Source organism: Octopus bimaculoides, chromosome 4 (assembly GCF_001194135.2).
Source record: "Octopus bimaculoides isolate UCB-OBI-ISO-001 chromosome 4, ASM119413v2, whole genome shotgun sequence".
In the NCBI taxonomy this organism is placed as follows: domain Eukaryota; kingdom Metazoa; phylum Mollusca; class Cephalopoda; order Octopoda; family Octopodidae; genus Octopus; species Octopus bimaculoides.
In genome coordinates this window covers 82072216-82096728 of record NC_068984.1, presented here as the reverse complement: position 1 = coordinate 82096728, position 24513 = coordinate 82072216, and the positions used below count along the sequence as shown (strand labels likewise).

General features: G+C 34.3%; 1 protein-coding gene and 1 long non-coding RNA gene across 9 annotated transcripts in view; one reads left to right on the top strand and one right to left on the bottom strand.

Moving 5' to 3' along the window:
- LOC106882347 (serine/threonine-protein kinase Nek1) overlaps positions 1–24513 on the bottom strand; it is a 63779-nt gene that overhangs the window by 12506 nt on the left and 26760 nt on the right. For 3 of the 7 annotated variants that reach the window (XR_008263943.1, XM_014932996.2, XM_014932992.2), the window contains exons 11-28: positions 23974–24054; positions 23682–23757; positions 23037–23121; positions 22078–22156; positions 20613–20652; positions 17716–17760; positions 17001–17115; positions 15673–15739; positions 14076–14169; positions 12275–12308; positions 11418–11482; positions 10631–10699; positions 8830–8855; positions 7989–8072; positions 6459–6495; positions 4858–4951; positions 3419–3529; positions 1663–2016 (exon numbers count right to left, since the gene is read on the bottom strand). Coding sequence is in view for 6 of the 7 variants with exons in the window: in XM_014932996.2 (XP_014788482.1) it covers positions 1663–2016; positions 3419–3529; positions 4858–4951; positions 6459–6495; positions 7989–8072; positions 8830–8855; positions 10631–10699; positions 11418–11482; positions 12275–12308; positions 14076–14169; positions 15673–15739; positions 17001–17115; positions 17716–17760; positions 20613–20652; positions 22078–22156; positions 23037–23121; positions 23682–23757; positions 23974–24054 (1556 nt within the window). In the remaining variant the exon portion in view is untranslated. The remainder of the gene's footprint in view (positions 1–1662; positions 2017–3418; positions 3530–4857; positions 4952–6458; positions 6496–7988; positions 8073–8829; positions 8856–10630; positions 10700–11417; positions 11483–12274; positions 12309–14075; positions 14170–15672; positions 15740–17000; positions 17116–17715; positions 17761–20612; positions 20653–22077; positions 22157–23036; positions 23122–23681; positions 23758–23973; positions 24055–24513) is intronic. The other 4 variants (XM_014932995.2, XM_014932993.2, XM_052967170.1 and 1 more) reach the window with 4 other exon arrangements.
- Positions 17052–24513, top strand: part of LOC106882349 (uncharacterized) — an 8909-nt gene continuing 1447 nt past the window's right edge. The window contains exons 1-3 of one of the 2 annotated variants that reach the window (XR_001410987.2): positions 17052–17172; positions 22420–22510; positions 23312–24402. This is a non-coding gene — a long non-coding RNA (uncharacterized LOC106882349). Of the gene's footprint in view, positions 17173–22419; positions 22511–23311; positions 24403–24513 lie in introns of those variants that run through there. The other variant, XR_008263944.1, reaches the window with a different exon arrangement.

The window sequence follows — 24513 nt, the reverse complement described above, 5'->3', positions numbered from 1 at the left end:
GTGCCACCGGCACGAAGGCCAGTCAGGCGGTACTGGCAACGGCCACGCTCAAAATGGTGTATTTTATGTGCCACCCACACAAGAGCCAGTCCAGGGGCACTGGCAACGATCTCGCTCAAAGCTAAGAAACTTACATTTATGTGCCTGGTGAAATAAAATAAAATCTCGACTGTGATATGTATGTACAATAATGTTATATATATATATATATATATATAAGCTAATTTGATCCTGGAGAGCGCTTGTAAAAGGGTTTCACTAACTGCCTCACCAAATTTATGGTCTTCTATGTGAGAGAGAAAGAGATACTTTGAAAAATCTGTAACTCACATAACCTTATTCAACCCTCAGAATTTGGATTTATCCCTAACTCCAGATGCTGCAGCTGACTCCTAGAACTTCTTGAGGACATCAGCCTAAATCACAGACAGTGGCCCATGGGTAAATTGACAATATCATCCTCCTCCCCAATATTTGTGGCTTTGTACCTATTTTAAAAATAGTTATTATAAGGATAATGGATTGTCCTGTGATGTTTCTTCTAAGTTCAAATTTTACAAAAGTCAACTTTGCCTTTCACTTCTCTTGAGTCAATAAAATAAAGTAACATTCAAATACTAGAGTCAGTATGAATGACTACCCATTTTACACCAAATTTAAGGCCTTGTGTGTCAATGTAAGAAATTATTATCATTAGCATTAAGGTTCAAATAACAATATTAGAAGAACAGTGTTGAAGCTGTCTTTACCTTTCATTTTTACTGGGTCCATAAAATACTAATCAAGAAGAGTCAATTCAATCAACACTGGCCTTGTGTTTACAAATTATTATTAACATTAGCTGACAAGGTTGGTAGAGCAGTGGAAAAGTTATCTTTACCTTTCTTTCTTCCTGGGTCAATAAAATACCAGTCAAGTAGAGGAGTTAATTCAATCAATTTTAGTTTTGTGTTTTATGATACAAATTATCATTATCATTAGCACTGTAATGACTTAAGAAACATACTTGTACCAATTTCTTGACAGTGGCACATGCCAATTCCTTCTAAGTGTTTCCTTGGTTACGGATAGGAAGTCAAAGTTTTTGTTTTAACCCAGAACATGCAGATAACATTGCCAGTCAGAGATGTCAAGTATTTCAGCAATATTTTCAATTTTGAAACCAAAGACAAACAAAAAAGGAAAACAAAATGTCACCTTATATCAACAACATGACACTATTCAGCTGCTGGGAAGCTGTGTCAGTAATTAGGTTGTAAGTATCTGCCAACATTGTTTAAAACATTTAATACCTTATAGTGAAGGTGCATGGTCAAGTGGTTAGAGTGTTGTATTTATGATTATAAGATCATGGTTTCAATTCCCAGACCATTGAGCAAAATACTTCATTTCATGTTGCTCCAATCAACACAGCTGTAAATGAGTAAACTTGCATCAGACTGGCATTCTGTCCAAGGGGAATGTTGACCTCCTGACTAGCAAATGGGGTGGCACCAAACAAAAGCTACATCAATGCGAGGAAGTGCATTGTAACCAGTAGTGTATAACAATGTCCAATAGTCTGGTTGATACAGTGAATATTTTATAACACTGTTACAAAATAAAACAAAAAAATATTTAAATAGATGTTTTTTTGTTTTTAATTTATAATAAATCTATTACCTTTTAATGGTTTTATTGGTTGTAAATTGTTTCCAGAGAAAGTACTATCTTCTACACGCTTTGGAATTTGATATGTTGCATTTGAGATTGGTTTTTCAACAGGAGCAGCATTACTGACAGATTTAGTATTCTGAGTTTTGGGTGGGGTCTCAGTTTTATTGTTATTTCCTGGACCATTGTCAAAAGGCACAAAAAATGACTCAGGTTGTGGAACACTTTCTTGCTTCAATGCTTTTGGTTTGGAACTGTTTGGTGGAACTATGCCAGATGTCACTGGTGTATTTCCTGAAGTCAAGCCTTGAACAGGATTTCTTAATACTTGATTCTTTGAAAGAAGGTCCTCAGCAACTTCTTCTGAAATATTGACAGGAAGCAATCAATACAAAATGTACTCAATACATGCAGCAGAATTTATATATCCATTTGAAGCTGATGATTCACCTTGCCACTACTCAGAGTTTCTTTCTACATGTGATTCTTCAGTTGAAAGATTGTACATAACTAGATACTCTGAGAAATAATGGAGTAGATCAAAGCTTGAAGAAAATATGCACATGTGTGTGTGTGTGTGTGTGTGAGAGAGTGCAGGAATTATGTAGTTAAGAAATTTGCTTCACAACCATATGGTTTCAGAGTCAATTCTACTGCATGGCACCTTGGTCAAGTATTATCTATTGGGTCATCCCATAAATAATGCGTTTTTTAAAAATTGTATGAAAAGTCGGAGGTGGACGGGATAAACTACCTGCATTAACTTGCTATAAAAGTAGGTAGTAATTTTACCTTATTCTTAGTGCAAGTTTTGAAGAGTGCAGTTTGATTTTAACAGTTATTTTTCAAAGCTATAATGGAAGTGGCAAAGGAGCATATTCGGCATATTTTGCTTTATGAGTTCAATAAAGGCAACAACACAACGGAAAGTGCGAGGAATATTAATGCAGTATACGGGGATCAGATAGTAAGCGTAAGTCAGTGTCAAAGGTGGTTCCAGAAATTCTGAGCCGGAAACTACAGCCTTGTCCTGGAAGTTCTGTAGAGCTTGACAAGGATGTCCTATGAATCCTGGTGGAACAGTTTCAGTTAGCAGTGATATCCACCCTTATGTGCTTACATATGTATGTTAATCAGCAATGAAAGAAAACACTACTGACTACATACATGAATAATGAAGGACACAGATGTTACAAAAGCAGAGACAAGGAGTTATTTGTGACTGCTCAACCTGTCAAAGACAACAACCAATTAGTCCTTGTACTTTACACTACTTTCTCAAAAGAACATATTAGATGATATAGTCTGGAATACACTATGTTTGAAAAAAGGTGGGATGATCATGATTAGAAGGATTTTTAATCATGGATCTGATTAATCACAATTGACTTGGGAGTAAACAATAACAAAAGGTCAGATCAGGTACAGGGCATGTGCCATTGCAGTGCATTGCTGTATCCATCAGTTGTTAAGTATCTGCTCGGATTGTCCTGTGCAACCCTCAAAGCAGTGTTTCAGTCAGTTCCCATCTCTGTAAGATGCTTCCTCATCTGCTGTGACCATTAAGCTGTGGCCTATCAATACAAGCTGTCACCCCAACTGGATCCTCAGGGAACCTGTGATAATTGATAACTGAATGACTCTAAAAATTATTGGGTGATGAATATGGAGAAAAATAAATTATCCAAATGCACGACTTAGTCTAAATGTAACATACAAATAAATATATATTCATATACCATGAACGACAGAGTGAGAGACCTACCAGTTATTACCAGTGTTGGATCAACTAAAGATTTATTCTCCAGTATTTCAATGACAGAATTTCGATACTTCCATTTTTGTCGAGCTTGAGAGACTGCAACTTCATCAGATTCTAAAATGGAGAAGTTTCTTTTTTTCAACTGACTTTACTAAAAGGTGAAAACAGGCTAACTTACAAGAATATATTAGAAGTAAAGGTGAAAATATAATAGGGAATCTTAAATAAATCTCAATGTTTTTAGGGAGCAAATGTTCCAAAACAAGCAGACAAAACAGCTGTTGCTGTGAAATAGGATCATAAAATTTTTTTGTCAGCCACCTTAAGTAATGACTTCCCTCACACTTAGAGTTTGATTGTAATGTCTTCATATGAACCTTATCTGTTAAAACACCTTATAGAAACAACTTAACACTACAGTTATTGATTCAGTATAAATGCAAAATGTTTCTGTTACACTCCCTCAACATACAGAAGACATGTAGGCTTTGTATTAACAAATATTCTTCATAAAAACATCTCCTCTTGTTTGTATCATGTATATAACAATTTTGATGAAGATTTCAAAAATTAGTAATAGTGATGTGGTAATGTTGAGTGTTTCCAGAAATTCAAATGTTTCTGTAAAGTAATACTGATAATAATAAATCTAGGGCTGTTGATGCTCTGCATATGTTTTTGCAGGCACAGTACAAGACCATCCTGAGTCCAGTAGATAATATCATTCATACAACTTATTTCCCTTTGGAATTTCCTCCTCCATCTCTTTCACCAGTCTACATTACTAGTTGGTGGTTTCAGGATCCATACTTTGATATTTTCCTCTTCTTGATTTATACTAATAGACTGTTGCTGTCTGGTATTTTAATCTTTTCATAGATCCATTTATTGGCTCTATATTCTGATGTACAGCTGATATGCAGAATTCTTTGCCATAACCATAGCTCAAATGCATCTAACATGTGCTCATCACTTTCCTTCAGAGCCCAGTTCTCACAACCCTACATATCAATACTTCTCATAAGTGATTTGACTTTCATAGGTTGTATAGAGGTTTATCTGGCCATGCCTTGTTATACTTTTATTTTATGTATGCTGTTACTACAAGTTGTTATGTATAAACCAAGAAACTTCAAATGCTCCATCTGTTAAATTGGCTTTCTGTCTAGTTTAATAGGATTCTTGTTGTTACTATCTGCATTAAGCCTGTTTTTCTGGTATTGAACTTCAGTTCAACTTTTAAGGTAGCATGTTCCGCTTCCTCAACAAAGTGCAGGGATTTTGCAATATCATAAAAGTGGAGTAAGTACTGTAATATTATCTACGTTTTGCAATGTTATTAACTCACATGTAATTAGTATCATCTAAGTTTTTCAGAAACATACAGAGAAATGCACTTTCTTGTAGCAACAACAAAAAAGAAAAAACCCGAAAGAGTTTACCTGCGAGGGGATCTTCGAGGGGGAGGTTTTCTAAGTGCACAGTTTCTTTTTGACTCCATCGTAAACGAGGAGGAGCTCGGGATGGATCTTGAGGCTGAGTGGATTGAGAGAAGAAAATAACACATACATAGATTTAATATAATTTCAACAAAAGCACTTCAATTTTATTAAAATCTTACTTGACTTTGAAATAAAAATAAACCACAGATGAATTATTTCTTCTCCTAGTTTCTTCTACAACTACCACAACAGCAACTGCTCATGACAACTAACTTGTGTACTACTTCTTTTGAAGGCTACTTGTCATCCCAGCTGTGCCTTCTTCATCAAATATTAGACTATACCCAATCATTCTTCCCCAACACTGCAATTTTCTAGAATTATCCCATTTCCCTAGAGATTTGAACTGAATGAACTCAATCTTTCCATTTTGTTTGGTTAAAGACAATGCATTCTCTCCAATTAAATATTACAGATTTCTAACATGGATAGAGGCCAATAAATTGTACAAGATGGCTATAATTGATTACATTAACACCAGTGTTTAGTTTTAAGACTTTATGTAGTTGCTCAACTTGTTAAAAATAGTAGCCAAATCTCCCTAAAATCACACTATACCATCTTAAAAAGAAGGGCACACTGAATGATGTAGTCCTAGATATACACTATATCTGAATAAAAGAAGCGATGCTCACAGTATAAATGTCTAATTGTAGGTTTGCTTAATCAAGACTGAACAACAACAACTTCATTCAATAATACTAATAAACAATGGTGAATAAATTTACATTAGAAGATAGAAATATGATACAGATGTTATTATGGAGACTAGTTTCTAAGAGGAGACCAGCATGTTAGAGAAAGATCACATTGTTAAGAAATTCTTTTGTACTGGTATTTACTACTTATAATGATAAGTAGGATAGTGCCAATATGATGGTAGAGAGACTAGTGTGTTAGGAGAGATCACTAAATAAAAGTGAGTAGATTGTCAGAATTGAACAAAATGCATTGCAGTATTTAGTTAAAGCCTCTTACATTCTGAGTTCATATCCCATCAAAGTCTTTACCTGTCATCCTTTGAAGGATGGGGAGCAGTTGATAAAATAAGTATTGGAATCTTACAATACATCTTAGATGTGAATGGAATTATAAGAGAAAATTGTTTGGCACAAAACACTTTTTATCATCCAAGGAGGAATTACATTTGCAAATAATTCTTTCAAATACAGGCAGGCACAAGGTCGCAAATTTGAAGAGTGGAGGCAGTCAATTAAATCAATCCCAGTATTAAACTGGTACTCTATTTTATCAATCTAGGAAGGATGAAAGGCAAAGATGACCTTGATTTGAATACCCCCTTGAGGTCTGACATATTTTGATGTAACTTTTTTTCTACTGAACCAAATCTCAAACTATTTATGCCAAAGTGTAGTTGAGGAGGTGTCCTCTTTAAAACTATTAACAATTTGCAATTTAGTTGAGAACTGAATTAGTGGTGAAGCTTGGAAGCTCCTGCGATTGATGAAATGGCAGACTTAAGAATATATTCAACCACTACTGTGGTTGAATGATAAGAGACAGTCTCACATCTGACTTACCTTTTTCTCATCTTTATTAGCTCTTAAGACAACATCCCTAGAAATAGAAAACAAATCTGTTAAGATAATGTTAAAATTGGTTTGAAGTTATCTTTATCTATTACTTGTTTCAGTCTTTGGACTGTGGCCTTGCTGGGGCACTACCTTGAGTTATTTAGTCAAAGACATTGACCTCAGTAGTCTAGTACCTATTTTATAGGTCTCTATTTCCTGAACTGCTAAGTTACTGGGATATAAACAAACCAACACCAATTGTCAAGCAGTGGTTGGGGACAAAGACAAACACAAAGAAACAAACATACAAAGAGCTTCTTTCAGTTTCTGTCTACCAAATTCACTCAGAAGGCTTTGTTTGGCCCAAGGTTGCCATGCAGTGAGAATGAACTCTAAAACCAAGTGTTTGAAAAGCAAATTTCTTACCACACACTCATGCCTGTGCATATAATTAATTTTACGTTAAAATTTCTTATCCTGATTTGTAAGGGAGGAAAGGTGGCATCATGTAATGTTTATGCTTTCTTAAGGATTATTAATAATTAAGTGAAATGGAATACTAATAAATTGGGTCAAATCACTGGATGGAAATGTCACAAATTCAAACTCAGCTAGTCAGTCAGCTTTGTGCTTGGGCAAGGCATATTACAATATATCTGTCTCTCTCTCTCTCCTTAGCTCAAAAATAGATAATAATTTCACAGTTGAGAAATTGGCAGCATGTAGGGAAGAGCATGTGGCTGTAACAAAAACATCTACAATATAAACTGCAACGAGTAAATCTTGTTAAATTTTATAGACTCTCATCGATGCCTTGATAAACTCTGAGTAAAACAATAACCCTCTTTTATACTCTACTTATTAGGCAGTAGTAAAGGAAGAGAAGTAAAAGAATGATTTGATAGTGAAGTGCCAGCCTAACAGGACGCTGATATGTTTTCTAGCATCTTTTGTTGTTCCTGTACTTGAGTTGTCCCCAATAGCACCAAGATTTCAAGTCAGCTCTGTTTCAGGAAACTTATTAAAAATATAAAAGAGATGAGGGGTTTTAGCATCAACAGGCAGTGACCAGGTAGAAGCTAGCCTTTGGCTGTTTATTAACGTAACTAACAAGACTGAATTAACATCAGGATGATAAGTTACCATTAAATGTTAAAAAACACCCCAGTAAATTTTCACTTTTCGGTGGATACTTACATATGATTCCTTAAAGATGATAATGAGAGAAATAATCATGTTTCAGATTAAAAGAAGATCACAGATTTATAGCAAGGGTGGTGAGTGGAGGGGGATATGGGATTAACTTGATTCCAGTCCATGCCTGGAACTTATATTATTGATCTTAGATGGATGAAAGGCACAATGACACTCAGAAAATTGATGGATGATAAAATATTTTATCTCTCCTGGAACTTGACATTGAGGTTAATAGTCCAGTATCTTATCCTGATCTATGTAATTCAATATAACTAATGTATGACCTTTTATTAAAATAATAAAACCAGATTAAAAATCTATTGGTTGTGCATTACGTACTCCTTTGAGATCTCCAAACGTGGTTTCTCTTCAACTCCAATCTCTCTCAATACTTGTGTCACAGATTTCGGTGATGGTTTAGGCCTGAAAATATAGTTATGTATGTTCATATGCAAGGATAAATTAACAAAATTATATCTAATAACACTGTTCTTTTTCTAAAGCGAAATGTTCACGGTTTGTGAAAACTGCACTTAGAGTAGAAGGCAGAAGCAAGTTAGATACATTTTGTGAAACCATCTTATCAGTCAAGAAATAATAAACTAAATTTAAAGTCAGAAAAATATTAAAAAAAATTAAATATACTTACTCTTTTAGTTAGTGTGGTTGATAGTTTGAAGAGTCAAAGAGAAAGACTACGAATAACTTACAGCTCCCAATAATGGCAACACTGTTGATTGGATAAGTGATTCCTTAGTTTGCAGAGCAGTGCAGAGTTCAGTTCTACCTGTGGTTAATATCTATCAACAGTATGCTAGCATTCTATCCAGGTGGATATTTATTTATCACTCATCCACTTAATGCTACAACAGGACAGTAATACCACTATGTCATGTAGGTTGTGGTATTTTGGAACAGGACTTTATTAGAACCTCTGCCATCTACAATACTTCTTTAAACCATAATATTTAGGGATGTTTCCTATTTCAAGAAACTTCTGTTCATATTTCAACATTCATATCTAGGGTATACTTTAGAATGAAAGTTACTGATTTCATGTTTATGAAATCAACAGTAAATTAAGCATATATATTTATATTTTATGGAACTATCTTATCAGTCAAGAAGTAATAAATTAAATTTAAAGTCAGAAAAATATAAAAAGATTAAATATACTTACTCTTTTAGTTTCAAATTTGATTTTTGCTGGAAAAATCAAAGAAAATAAAGATTTGAACAATAATTCAAACATGAAAAAGAAAAAAAATCTTAGCAAGTTACATCATCTAGGGAAATATAAATAAATTTCCTGCTAATAATTCTAGAATATTTTGGACAAGATTAGTTAACCTATGAGACTAATATTTGTGTTTCTGAAATGGGTTAAGCATTTGGATACAACATTAAAAACAGGTTTAAGTCTGTTGTTTTCTTTCCAGTAAAACCATATTTTCCATAAATCAAACACAGCAATTAACTTAGACATTTTGAGACAGAAAAAATACGGTTTATTGATGGAACACAAATCATATATCTATTACATGCTAGGTAACTGCGTTGTCACAACCACTAAAGTTCACCAGCCAGTCCAGCTCCTCTAACTAGGTACTATAATGGGCTTGTTATTTTATCTGTTAGTCATTTAGCACTAGCAGGATAGACTATTCAGTAACTGACAAATTACTAATATTTTAATAATTTTAAGTATGAGATACAACTCCAGATATGTTTCAATCTTATAAAACTTCTCCACATGAGTAATTCTAATAGATTTTTGATGATCTATGTTAAATATATTCAACTATACTTAACTATAGATTTTCATGTGGATGATGACTGTTGTTTTGTGGGGTTTTAATTTTATAAATAGAACTAATTAGTTAGGTCTGGCCAAAAGTTTTATGGTCATCATCATTATTATTATTATCATTATTATTATTATTATGATGATGATGATGATGATGATGATGATGATGATAGAGAAATATGTTTTAATAAAACCAGAGGTAACAACGATGGTGATATACAATATATTTCTAACTCTCCACTTTAAAAGGAGTTTAAGCTGTCAACTTATAGCTGCTCAAGATGAACCTTATTTATATCAATCTCAGAAGTTTTGGAGGGTCTGCAAAGGGTGCGGGTGCAGTACTTTCTCCTGACTCAGCATCGGTTTAACATCTACTTTTCCATGCTTGCATTGGTCAGATGAGAGCAAGTTGGGGAAAAGTTTTCAACAGTCAAATGTCCTTTCTATTGCCAACCCCACTTGTTTCTTGGCAAAGTAACAGTCTGCCAGACTACTGAACAACAAGCAGCCTGGACATGTGTATGTGGAGAAATGGAAACAAACAACACCATGTAAATGAGCTTTTTGTTTACAAAGATCAGGCAACATGTCAAAATATGTCAATGTGTCAAGGAGTCTGCATGTCTTTTTGTGACAGACTATAAGCAAACAACACTGTCAGAGAAACCATTGTTTACAACAAGTGTGCAAATACATGTAAAGGTGAAGTAAATATGAACTCACTCACACAAACACATGCATGCATGTGCGTGCACACATACGCGCACACACACACACACACACACATACAAACACAGGCACACACGTGCATGCACACAAACACACACAAAACAGGCTTCTTTCAATAGCTGTTTACCAAATTCATAGACAATGTTTTGGTTGGCCTGGCGCTATAGTATGAAAATTTTGACACCATATTACAAATAAATGTTTAAGTGAAGTTAACAGTCTTTGTGTGTTTCTCAATGGCTAACTTATATCTTCCACACTGCATTCGCTATTCAAGATAATAACAATGAAACCAATTTTTCAATCATTTATACCATTTTCCCAAGTATTTAGGGTACGTCACTCTTTATGATTTATTCCACAGCAAGATTGCATATGTTCTAAATATAATTCTTTGAATACTGAATGTTTGTTGTATGTAATTTATAATAATTAAATATACTTCTCGGTATAGTTTCTGCCTTTCCTGGAAATTTTCCTCTGCTATTTTCTGAATGTGTAAAAGATATTCCTGAAAAGACATGAATAAAGAAATAAAGTAAATAATTCTTAAAATATCATAGTCTTCAAAAACAAAATAACATACAAATGAAAGTGAATATCTATTCATGTAAGTTGTCTGTCACATCAGAGTACATAAAAAATGTAATTAGTGGTAGTCTTCTTAATGCTGGGTTCAAAAACATCATCATCACCATCATCATTTAACACCTAATTTTCCATGCTTGCACAGAACAAGCGGAATTTGTTGAAGTAGACATTCTTCAGCTGGATTCACCAACCTTCACCTGTTTCCAAACATGATAATATTTCTCTGGGGTCAGACATGATTTTTATGAAAGACTGGAAATGAACACTCACACTTATTTGACAATGATGCTCACTTACGACCATCACATGATGTCTACACAAGGGTACACACAGATATATATATATATATATATATATATATACACAGGCAATTGTCTTTCTAAAATATTAAGTAATCTCAATCTTCCAATCCTTCCATTGAAATGTCTAGAGTCATTAATCAAAAGTAACTAATTATAGCCAGGTTTGAAATAGCTCATTCTAATATATCAAACTTTAAATCATATCCATAAGTTATCCATCAGTTACCTCTTTCAAGGTCAAATAAATAAAGAATCAGTCAAATGCTGAGAGCTGATTTAATATTCCCCAATGGGAATGGGATTATATAATAGAACACTAAGATGGAAACTAATTACCTTCTCCTGTTGTTGCCTCTTCTGAGCATTGGTACCATGAAGTATGGCATTCCTAGGTGAGGGTGCTGAAAGAAAAAAGTTAAATTTACTCACAAAGAAAAATTACCTACTCACCCTCCTCAGTAGTGGGATGGAAGAGAAATAAAAAAGAAATCTAAAGAGAAAGATGGAAAATAAATAAGAGAAAACAAAGAGGAAATGAGTTTTAAAACAAAGTGAATGGAGTGAAATACATAGAACATGGTAAGTCAGCATAAAAGATGGAGGTGTCATATGACAATATAAAATATAATATATTCGTAAAAGTTTTTTAAGTAGAATAAATTATTTTGCTGTGAGGAAGAGAAGCCTAACATTTCAAGCAGGATAATTCATCAATATTTCTATCCCACACAGAAAAATAATTCATTCCACTTTTAGTTTCCTCAAAGTCAATTGTTTCACATTCATTGATGATTTACCATTCATTCTGATAATAAATAATAAGGCTCTTCATAACAGCTTATCTAAATAATTTAGTTCTTTAATCTGATTTAACTATATTCCTCCAGGTTTTTCTTGGCCTATGTCCCAACTTTGTTAGTTATGAATTACAAAAAAAACAAAAAAAACATTGTGGCTAGATCATGTCACCACTCACACTGTATATTAAATTTCATTCAAGTTGAAAAAAGGAGAATAACCCTTTCTATTGCTGGCCCTGTCAACTTTAAAGTACTGAAAGTACTTATCAGGCAGGAAAAAATAAGACAAGGTCAAGTTTTACCTTGGGGATTAAAAAACAGTAGTTACAGTAAGGTAACAACTATGTGAATTGTCTGGAGAACAAAAACAGTAGTTATTGTAAAATTACTTACTGTGTGATTGGTCTGGCAGTGCAAATTTCTGGCCCTGTACAAAAAAAGAAAAAAATCATATAAAAACAGAAAACATTATTAGGCAGACAGGTAGTTATAGTATTGTATTGTGTACAAATACCATTGAGAGTTGTACAAGCTGAAAGAGAGATTGACAATCAAATAGGTACTACTTTTATATATATGTTGTCTTCAGGGACATTCTATTTTAGAAGGCAAACAAAAAAAAAACTTGAATAGAGGAGAGTAAAACTGCATAAAATATAGAACATAAGAATTACAGAAAAAAAGAAAAGGCTTGAAAAAGTCTGAAAAAAAAATGAATACAATAATAAAAATGAATTTAACCTCATTGATTTACAATGGGAAAAACTACTGATTCACTGTATTTTTTATGGTGAGAGGTACAAGGGATTGTCTCTGCAAGCAACACAAAATAACCACACAAGTTATTTTTTTTTACTTTTCTCACCAACTTTTATATCTTTTGGGGACATGTGTAAGTGAAAGTTATAAGCACACACACACACACACAGATGAATATGATGGACTTTCAAAGTTTACATCAACATAATTTCACTCCAACATCATTCATCAACCTGAGGCTGGGGAAGAAAACACTCAAGAATTGAACTTGGAACCATAACATTGAGAAGTGAACTTCTTAAAAACACAGCCATGCCTGATATATGAGAAAATAAAAAGACTCGTTCATATTCACTGGACACATTTTGTTTTATGTCTGAGGAGGATACTTAGTTTTATATATAACAAAGTTTGCCTAGGTATGGAAAATATGTACCAAGTCTTTTAGGAATGTTGCCATCAACCAGAGGAAAACTCCCTTCAGTCATGAATGATCATGGGATTGAACTTAGAAAGTTTCCCTCCGAGGCACAAGTCTGGGCAAGTTTGCTTAAAGAAGACCAGCAGTTGCCCATGCATATCAGCTTCCCCTCTCCATGCCACTGATGTTATCCAAGGGAAAGGCAAAGACCAATACAACTTGGCACCAGTAATGTTGCAACTCATTTCTACAACTGGGTGAACTGGAGCAATGTAAAATAAAGTGTCTTGCTTAAGAACATCACACACAGCCCAGTCTGGGAACCGAAGGAAAGATTCAGCTTTCCTTGACTTAACGTGAAAGGGCAATGGCCCTAAATCATAAACAGATTTCAAGATATTGTCTACATTTCACCCTCATTTAAATGAAAAACTACTTAATCAGTCATTAGGACTTCTATCTTTTACTTTTGTCAGTCCATGGACCATGGCCATGCTGGGACTGTACCTTAAAAGTTTAGTTGAACAAATTGATCCAAGTTTTTCTCTAAGTCTGGTCTTTATTTTATTGTTCTCTTTTTACCGAACCACTAAGTTTTGGGGATGTCAACAAAACAATGTCTGTTGTTAAGCAATGGTGGGGAACAATCAAACGTAAAGACACACAAGTACATTGATACACACACACACTCAATGGACTTTCCATCAATCAAATCCACTCATAAGGCTTTGGTTGGCCCTGAGCTATAGTAAAAGACACTTTCCCAAGGCATCATGCTGAGAGACTGAACCCAGAATCATGTGGTTGGGAAACAAACTTCTTACCACACACCTGTGCCTGTTCTTTTTTTTTTTTTTTTCGCAGCATTAAACTGAAATAATCAAGGATGAAGGGATTTCTAAAATTACGAAAATAGAAAATACTAAGTCTACAATAAATCAGTAAATTCTTTTGTCAGATGTTGACTAAGTACGAAGTGGATTTAATAATAGTCAGATTGAATATAGTTCCTACCTGAACCTTTAACTTGTTACGAGCAGCATCAGCTCTACGCTGATGAAAATCAGAGACAATTCTACTTTGGCAAGGTGTAGGACTGAACCTGTTCCTATGATTAAAAGAGAAAATTTATTTATGGATACTTTTGCAAATAGCAAGTGAATTTTGGAACAAATTTTCAGAAGAGATGGTTTAGTCCCCTTTGTATTGAAACAATCTTGTTGAGACTGCATCTATAATTAGGCCACTCTAAGTCAACATAAAATGAATATGGTATGGTCGCTTTTTTATTAAAGTATGTCACTGAGCTAATGTTGTCTTTCCTCATTATATTCTAGAGAGGAATGGGATCCACCAAGATTAGATGCTCAAGACACACTGTATGTCACAACAGTATCCCTACCACTGCATTAAGAATTGATGGCACAAGGCAAGGGAAAACAAGTTTTTAAAAATAGATTGTTGATGCTCACCACACTATGCATGTTAAAACTAATTCTGCCATCACTGTGCCATAGTTTACCTATTTGGCAAGTACAGACTAATATATCTGTTACCCTGTTAACACCACGCTCTAAACTGGAGGAAAGTGCTGGCTCTTAGAAATATATCATTATCACCATCGTTTTTCACGTCCACTTTTCCATGCTTGCATGGGTCAAATGGAACTTGTTGAGGCAGGTTTTCTATGGCCATGTGCCCTTTCTGGCACCAACCCTCGCTTGTTTCCAAAGCAAGGTAATATTTCCACATGACCAGACATGTTTTTCAGAGAAGAATGGAAATGAAGGACACTGCTTGTATGATGATGACTCTCTTTTATAACTTCCATGCAATGTCAAAGCAAGGAGACTGTAATGAATACTCACATCTAACTGGCACTCTGTTGGTTACAACAACAAATGTTCCAGTTGAACTGATCAATGGAACAGCCTACTTGTGAAATTAATGTGCAAGTGGATGAATACTCCACAAAGATGCATACTCTTAATGTAGTTCTCAAGGAGATTCAGTGTGACACAAAATGTGATATGGCTGGCCCTTTGAATTACAGGTACAACTCATTTTTGCCAGCTAAGAGAACTGGAGCAACATAAAATAAAGAGTTTTGCTCAAGGAGCACAACATGCTGTGAGGAATTGAACTCATGAGTCAAATACCCTGACCACTAAATCACACAACTTCACACACTCATATGCACATGACAGGCTTCTTTCAGTTTCTGTCAATTAAATCCACTCACAAAGCTTTGATGAAACAGGGACTATAACAGAAGGCACTTGTCCAAGGTACCACACAATGGGACAACCCAGAACCATGTGGTTGGGAAGCAAACTTCTTACCACACAGCCATACTTGTGCCTATCTCATTCATAACTGGTAATTTAATGTTAACATATTTAATGTATTAAACATCAAAAGGTTATATCTGTTAGCAGGAGGTTTATGTAGTAAACTTAGGACTCATGAACATGTGTTCAGTAACTTAGCTCTTTGACCTCACAGCTATTATGTCTCTCTTTAATATATAGACCAAATGTTTCTCTCATGACAACATTTTACAGTTTTAACATCAAACATTTTTTTTATAATAAGAAACAAAACAGCTGACCTAGGACCAACTGCTTTCCCTCCTAAGATATTTAATGGTTTATGTCGAGCTTGATTCATGTACCATGCTGTAAAGAAAAAGCAAAATTGTAAATAAATAAATTAATAAATTCATCATTTAGATGAATAAAAGCAATAATTTTCTGCTTTTTGAGTCACACATTCACCAGTATAGAATTGCAATTAGCTGACTTGACAGAATGTTAAATTTCTAGATGAAAGGTTGTCAATCTGTATCTACCTCATCTTTGGGCCTTTAAAGGCAATGTGGTTAAGTGGATAAAGTATTGGATAATCTGCTCATAGATTAGGAGTTCAATTGCACTGCATTTCTGGATAGAACACTTTGTTTTCCATTGCACTAATTCACAAAGCTTATTTTCTGAGAGAGTAAGGCATAATGAGGGAGATTTGGCTGCTAATTCTAGCAGGTTGTTGAGCAATGCAAAAAGGCTCCCTAATTAGTTTGATCAATAATTAGTTGTTGCTTAGATCTGATTATGTATGGAGCAGCAGTAATAGAAGTAGTAGTAGTTTACCACCAGGTGAATCATGATGGAGCAGACCAATGATGAAAGCATTCCAACCATAACCTTTCTGTCCGTTTACGAGCATATAGAACTGTGTTGCTTAATATTTCTTCCCTTTATTAAAATGCTAGAAATGTGATTAGAAAGATTTAGCAGCTATTTCTAACAGGTCGAGCAAACCTGTAGAGGCTCCCTTGCTGTCTTGTTCAATATTTAGTTTACATTAGTGATTAAGCATTCAACTTTTCCTAAAGGCCCTGGACTGAGAGATGTATCTTCCCAAAGGGATTGTTATGAGAGACCAGCAAGATTACCAAATGATCAATCTCTTTAGAGCAGTAGTTAAGGAGAAAGAAGTTCCTTCTCCTGAGCTTGATGAAATAAATATAGAACAGGGGCTGGAGCCAATTTAATGAACTCCCTAGAAATCTGTGGCTGTGTGCTAATCTAAGAATTCATTATTCCCAGAAAGTAGAGGCAACAAAGTGGCAGAAATCATGAAGAATGGAGAAATACCCAATAGTATTTAGTTTCAACTTCCAAGTTGAAATCTTACTGGGCTTGTCTTTCATCCCATGACTTTGCCCTTTATCCTCCAGTCATCAATCCAATTAACTACATCCCCACCTACAAATCTACTACCTTGTGCTAATATAAAAAATTATAACACTACTATGACCTTGGAAGTGTTATTTATATATTACTGTTGTTTGCCAGAAATTTGTTAATCACAGCTGGCTGTAAACTAACTTGTTTACTTCAGGCAAATCTAAGCTAATTTATCAAAATTTCAGATTACCTTGATTAGAGGGTTTTGGTGACCTGGTTACTCGTGCTTTGTCTATTTTATCAAAGGCATCATAGTACTTCTTGTAGTCACCTGCAGCACGAATGGCTGAAATACCAGGTGTTCTCTATGAAAAGAAGGGAAATAATAGTAGTATTATAATGATATACTAAAATATAAGCAAGTAAGTAAATAATAATTTTTATTTTAGTATTTTACATCGATCTTTTTATGCTAGCATGGGCAAGATGTTTCTTCAAATTGATAAATTTATGTTTTGCTGGAGTGAGTATTTCTGGAGATGGATGTCCTTCCCATTGCTAATTGCTCATCTGTGCTACAGAAAACAAGTGAAAGCTGTTTGGGGCAAACAGTTTTATGTGGTTTGCACAAGAGTATCACAAAATGGCTATCACAAAAACAATACCTCTATAAGATATTCTACTAACCTATGCTAGCATGGAAAAATGGATATAAAACAAACAAATATATATATATATGTGTGTGTGTATGTGTGAGTTGGTAAAGAATGTTCACAATAGTGAAAGAAATTGATAATAAATTGGTGAGTTAAACAAAAGTAGTGTGGCATTTATTAGCTCCTGAGTCAATAAATGCAGTGAACAAGTGACTGGCCCACTGGGATGCTAGGACCAACAACACTATTGTTCACAAAATTTATATTATAATATATATAAATAGATCTAATTTTCTGATATTGCCATACCTGCTTGCTTGGTGTAACTGTTCTCTCCGGTGTCTTTCTCTCTGACTGTTAAAACAGATGGAAAGAGAGGAAATATAAGCTATAAAGACAGAATTGAACATTTTCTAAATATTTTCTACTGTTTTCCAATAACTGAGTCATCAATAAGTGTAGTTTCTAACAAATAAGAGTTAAAAACATTTACAATTTGTTGACACCCATACTTTCCTCTAGATTACAGGCAAATGGAAGTGAAGTTTCTTGCTCAATAACATGTTATACTTACTGCCTGTAATAAAGCAGGTATCTACTACTACTACTACTACTAATAATAATAATAATAATTATAATAATAATACTCTATGAATAAATGGCAGACAGTGCTACAGCTCCAAACAAAAGAGGGACTCGTGAAAACGAAAACCATCCCCACTAGAAGAGAAATAATCCAGGGAGACACGCTCTTTCCACTCCTGTTCTGGTTGGCACTCACACCTTTAACTCACTCGCTAAATAGAACTGGATGTGGATACAAATGTTACGGCAAAACAATCAGGAAGCCCTCGGAACTTTCAAGGAAGTCTCATCATCGGAACTTTCCAGGAAGACCTCAGAACTTTCCGGGAAGTCCCATCATCGGAACTTTCCAGGAAATACAACCACTAGAACATTTTCAGGAAGACCTCGGAACTTTCCATGAAGTACATCCTCGGAACTTTCCAGGAAACACCATCCTCGGAACTTTCCACGAAGTACCATAATCGGAACTTTCCAGGAAATAGTTTATCATCGGAACTTTCCATAAAATCCCACAATCGGAACTTTCCATGAAGTACCACCCTCGGAACTTTCCAGGAAGTACCATCCTGGGAACTTTCCATGCAGTACCATCATCGGTACTTTCCAGGAAATAATCATACTCGGAACTTCTCAAGGAATCTCATCCTCGGAACTTTCCGGAAGTAGTTCATACTTGGAACTTTCAAGGAAGACCTCGGAACTTTCCAGGAAATACCGCCACCAAAACTTTCCAGGAAGTAGTTCATCCTCGGAACTTTCCAGTAAAATCTCAAAAAATTGGTATTATTCCTTGTGTATCTGTCTATCTATCTATATATACACACACACATAAATATACATAATACATATAAACAGTAAATGAAGTATAAGGATTTCGGTCCTCACCTATTTTATATATATATATACATATATATATATACATACATATGCATTCATACATATACATAGATATATATGTACACATACAAGCATATATAAATACATATTGAAAGTAATAGAAATGAAAGTAATATATAATACATAATGAAAGTAACTGCAAATGAAACCATATAATAGTGAAAGTATTAATAGAGACGTTATTGTGCCACTGTTGACTCATAATACTGAAACAGTGTAAGAGATAAGAGATTATTCTGGGCTCACATTAGGCAAGAAGTTGAAAATTATTTTTGGCCCATGGCACTGCATGGACCCCTAAGTAAGTCACGTGTAAAATTTGAATGAAATCGGTTGGGTAGTTCTTGAGTTTTAGTGATGCACACATACAGACACACAGACATTCTCAGTTTTATACATATAGATAATAATAATAATAATCTACTATATTAAACACTATTATAGTAATAATTCTACTACAGACACTAAACCTAAAATTTTGTGGGGAGGGTATAGTCAATTACATCAATCCCAGTGTTTAACTGGTACTTATTTTATTGACTCCGAAATAACAGCAGGCAAAGTCAACCTCAGTGGTAAATAAACTCAGAATGTAAATACAGATAAAATGCCACTAAGCATTTTGTCTAGTGTGCTAACAATTTTGCCAGCTTGCCACTTTAATAATAATAATAATCCTTTCTACTATAGGCACAAGGCCTGAAATTTAGGGGAGGAAACTAATCAATTACATCAACCCCAGTGTTTCACTGGTACTTATTTTATCGAATTCGAAAGGGTGAAAGGCAAAGTCAACCTTGGCAGAATTTGAACTTAGAACATAAAGATGGACGAAATGCAGCGAAACATTTTGCCCAGCATGCTAACGATTCTACCAGCTTGCCACTTTCATAATGATAATAATAATAATAATAGTTTCAAATTTTGCCACAAGTGCTGCTTTTGTGGGGAGGGGATGAGTCGATTATATCGACCCTAGTATTCAACTGGTACTTAATTTATCAACCCAGAAAGGATGAAAAGCAAAGTTGACCACAGCAGAATTTGAACTCAGAATGTGAAGATGAACAAAATGCTGTTAATGGTTCTACCAGCTCGCCACCTTAATAATAACAACAACAACAATAATGAAGATGATAATAAGATTGCCATGTTTGGGTTTTTGGTTATTTTTCATTATTGGTTTGCTGTATGAAGACTGACCTTGAGTTAAAAAAATGAACAAGTACAAGCAAGATTAATCATATTCCCTCATCTCAAGCAGTGCAACCTTCTGGAACCTTGCCTTCCTCAACCCACATTTCTTTACAGAGATTAATCAGTAAATCTTCAATTGAACATCAAGCATATAAATTTCTTTAACCTGAGTCCTCTCTCCTCACAATTTCCATCCAAGATAAAGAAAATTTATTAAAAGGGAATGACAAGTGAACCATTAGACAGTGTCCTTATCATTATTATCATGTGCTTATCCAAGCTGACATGGGCCACACAGATAGTCACAGTTCAAGTTAGTTCACATTTAGAGTCATTGCCCTCATAGATGAGTGTATGTTAGTTCTATTAAGCAACCCTCAACAGATGATGAGTTGAGAAAAAACAAAGGCACACTTCAAGTCAAATTTTTCTGAAAGGCAACCTGTTGAATCCTCAGATATGAAACAACTAGTAAAGAAAATACAAATAAAATCTTAACTATGTGATAAACAATGACCACTTACTGCAGTAACTTTTTTCTTTTTGGCACCACTTCCAGGCCTGCTTGAAAAAAAAAAATGGGAAAAAAGATTGAATGTATAAACAAAAAATATATACACAATATATATAGTTTATTTATTGTACACACAAGATAGGTAAAAAAAATTTCAATTTTTAAGAACTAGTTTAGACCTTGTTTTTTAGAATTTATATCCCATGATAGTTAAATTTGAACTTCATCCCAATCAATTTGGAGCAATTACTTCATGATACAGTGATTGTTTCATTACAAACTATGTTACATTTATTATTTGGTTGCATACTATTTTACTGGATAGGTGAAATGGGTTTTAATTACCAACCAATGAACAACTACCATTTCTTACTTTCTCAGGCATTTCTAACCGGATATCCCCACTTCATTTTCTAGCCCACTTTCATATTGAGTAAACATGAAAAACAAATAGCAGTAAGATACTACAAGAGTTACAGACAAATCAACAGAGGAATTAGCAGTTCATATACTTTTCTTCTTTTTGACATGATATAGCATGGTCCACTAATCTGGAAGGAGGTTCCACAAATAGGACTGGTTTTCTTATACATGTCAAATACTAAGGAAAATTCCTTTGGGCTGACTCAATCAACGATGTCTCTCAATTCCGCTCAGCAAGCAAATAACCTAGTCAAAAGAATTCATTATTTTTAAAGGGACTATTTGGATCTACAACTACTACTACATTAGACTGGATTCTGATACTGTTTTAGAAAGATCTATAGAAGAGATAGAGATATAATACTAAGATGTTCAAAATATGGTGGAGAAACAGAAACAATGTCAAACTCAATGTCTTTCATTATTTAATTACATTTCTTGATATTCTGAGTTCAATTCCTGATGTTGAGTATGCCATTTCCCCTTTCAGGGTTCATAAAATATGTCTCCACTAAGTAAAAGGTTTATTATATTGTTTACATGTCTCATTCCTGCTGAAGCTTTGGGCATGTGCCAATGTTAGGAATCAACATTAAGGTGTAAAATCTTAAGACAATACAACCCACAATAAAGACAGGATAATATCAAGAGAATTTCAACTGAATGGGCTTTGTCTTGTTGATTGGCTAGCTCTGTGTCATAGATGTACTCTTGAAAAACACTTTCATCATAAATACCATTGGCAGTATTACCACCACTATAATCCTTGATACTATCACTATTATCATTATGAAGACAATCACTCATCAGTATTACCATCACCATCACCATCATATGATCATCACCATCACTATAATCATAATGATCATTATTATTATCATCATGATGATTATCTTCATTATTATCATCTCTATGATTATCAACATAATCACCATGAAAAATTATTATCTTTATTGCTGTTGTTATGATCATGAACATTATTTTCATACATACCATCATCATTATTTCTCTTTCAATGCCAAACCTCAACACATAAATCATCTGATATTCACCTTTCACTAGCTTTGCGTCCATAAATCCGTGCTGGGTCATACTTTCCATTATTAGAAGCTTTAGAGCACCCGGATGCCGCTGAGAATAAAAGATATGTTCTTATTTGCATCGATAAACAAAATAATGCAAGTATATATGAACTTAGGTACAAAGAGAAAAGAGAACAGCTTTTCACAGTAAAAAAGTGATAAATATAAACCTAGTGGCAATTCCCAAGCATGGCCATAGCCCATTGATTGAAACAAGAACAAGAATGTTAGTATGTGTCTAGATTAAAGACACATACACTGCACTGTCTGTGAACTGTTAATCAACAAACTAAAGAGCTTTTTATTTTCCAGGTTTCAAGTGCAGAAGAGTCTCTATACAGTCACTTGGCCTGTTAAAAATAGCAGCTTAATCTCTCTCAGTTCACACTACTGCTTTACAAAGGTAAGAATATATTGAACATCGTAGTCCTAAATATGCAAAAAGAAGAGATGGTCATGATAAGAAAGCCTCTGATCATAGGTGTGCTTGACCAGAGGCAAAATAATAAAAGTAATAATAATAGCAACATCAAATTAGCAAAGTACACAGCTCATCTCTCTCTCTATTCTGTTTCTCTTCTTCAAGAGCCTCATTAAACACTTTGCTCAATCTTTTTGTCTAATAACCAAATTCTGCTGGAATCCCCTTCTTGCTCATGTTTTCCACTGAAAACAAAACCTACAGAAGTTGAAACTAATGCACATCAACTATGTTGACCTCACTGGTTCAGGATGGGGGACTGCTCCACTACACAGATTAAACCAAAATAGAGAAGTAAACTGAGAATCAACAAAATTTCAAAGCAGACCATCTATCTCATTACTGTTGTTTTTTTTTTTAATTATCTGTGAAATATAAAATATGAGAAACGATAAGGAAAGAATACAAAAGAATTTTTAAATGATTAAAAACAAAAGTTAATTCTTACCAGAAGAGGGTCGTGATGCTGCTGACTGGGGTCGAGATTGTACTGAGGAACGAACATCATGAGGTGTATTATTCTGAGAAAGATCCTAAAAATATTTCAAAAGAGAGAAAGAAAATTTATAATTTAATAACATTTTCGCCATAAAGTAACAACAATTATTGTTTTTCATTGGTAACACAGGTTCTGTCATAAGTATATGATAACATTGCAAAATAGCTTCTGAGTTCAAAATAATACTAAATAAATGAAGTTTATATGCACACATTTCATTTCAGATATATAACTCAATTGTGTTACAGAAATGAGATCCAATTTTAAATAACAATGGAAGGAGTTTATTTATAAGTGATTCACCAACCAGAACAAAGACTGATATGATATTTAGCAATTGGAAGGGTACATGCTCAATTAATGGCGAGCTTTGTTCTGGTTGCCCAGTTGCCCAGGACGTTTTGAACATATGATCTGAATATAGAAAACTTTAATATTTTATCGCATAAAATTGATTTCTTTTGCATAAAAGCTTTTACTTTTTGTTAGCATAAGTTATTTGTTAGCATAACTTACTTAATGCTTTGCAAAATTGTTTAATCTGTTTTGACTGAAAGGAGGCATTTTTTTCTTTCGCAATGAAAACATACTTACAATGCCAACAGTAAACTTCACTAGTCTCTTTACAATAAAAGGATATTTCAATACATTGTTAATTGAAGGACGCTCACTGGAATTCAAAGAAAGTACAATAAAATTAACATTTCAAAAAATAATTTAATATTTAATAAACAAACAGGAATGTGATACCAGAGAATCAAAAGACCTAATGTGCAGCAATGTAAAAGTGCAAACAATATACAATACATTTAATTCAATGCTCTCTCACATTTGTCACCTTCCCTGCTTTAAATGACTTTAAAAATGGAGAAGATATTTTACTTACATTGCTGAGCGTTTCAGCATCACAGAAATTAAGTCCCTGAGATTGGATGAATACTTTGCAGGGACTGGTGGATATCTGCCACTGTAAGTGAACACAATAAAATTTTTAAAAACTGTGCCTAGAGTTAAATTTAATTATAATTAAGCAAAATACACTTAGAATAATACGTCTGTGCAAGCACTATTGAACAGATCGTGTCCGCACTGTATATTCAGTTTCATCATCATCATTGTTTAACGTCCGCTTTTCATGCTAGCATGGGTTGGACGATTTGACTGAGGACTGGTGAAACCGGATGGCAACACCAGGCTCAAATCTGATTTGGCAGAGTTTCTATAGCTGGATGCCCTTCCTAACGCCAACCACTCAGAGAGTGTAGTGGGTGCTTTTATGTGCCACCGGCACGAAGGCCAGTCAGGAGGTACTGGCAACGGCCATGCTCAAAATGGTGTATTTTATGTGTCACCCGCACAAGAGCCAGTCCAGGGGCACTGGCAACGATCTCGCTCAAAAATCCTTACACATGTCACGGGCACAAGT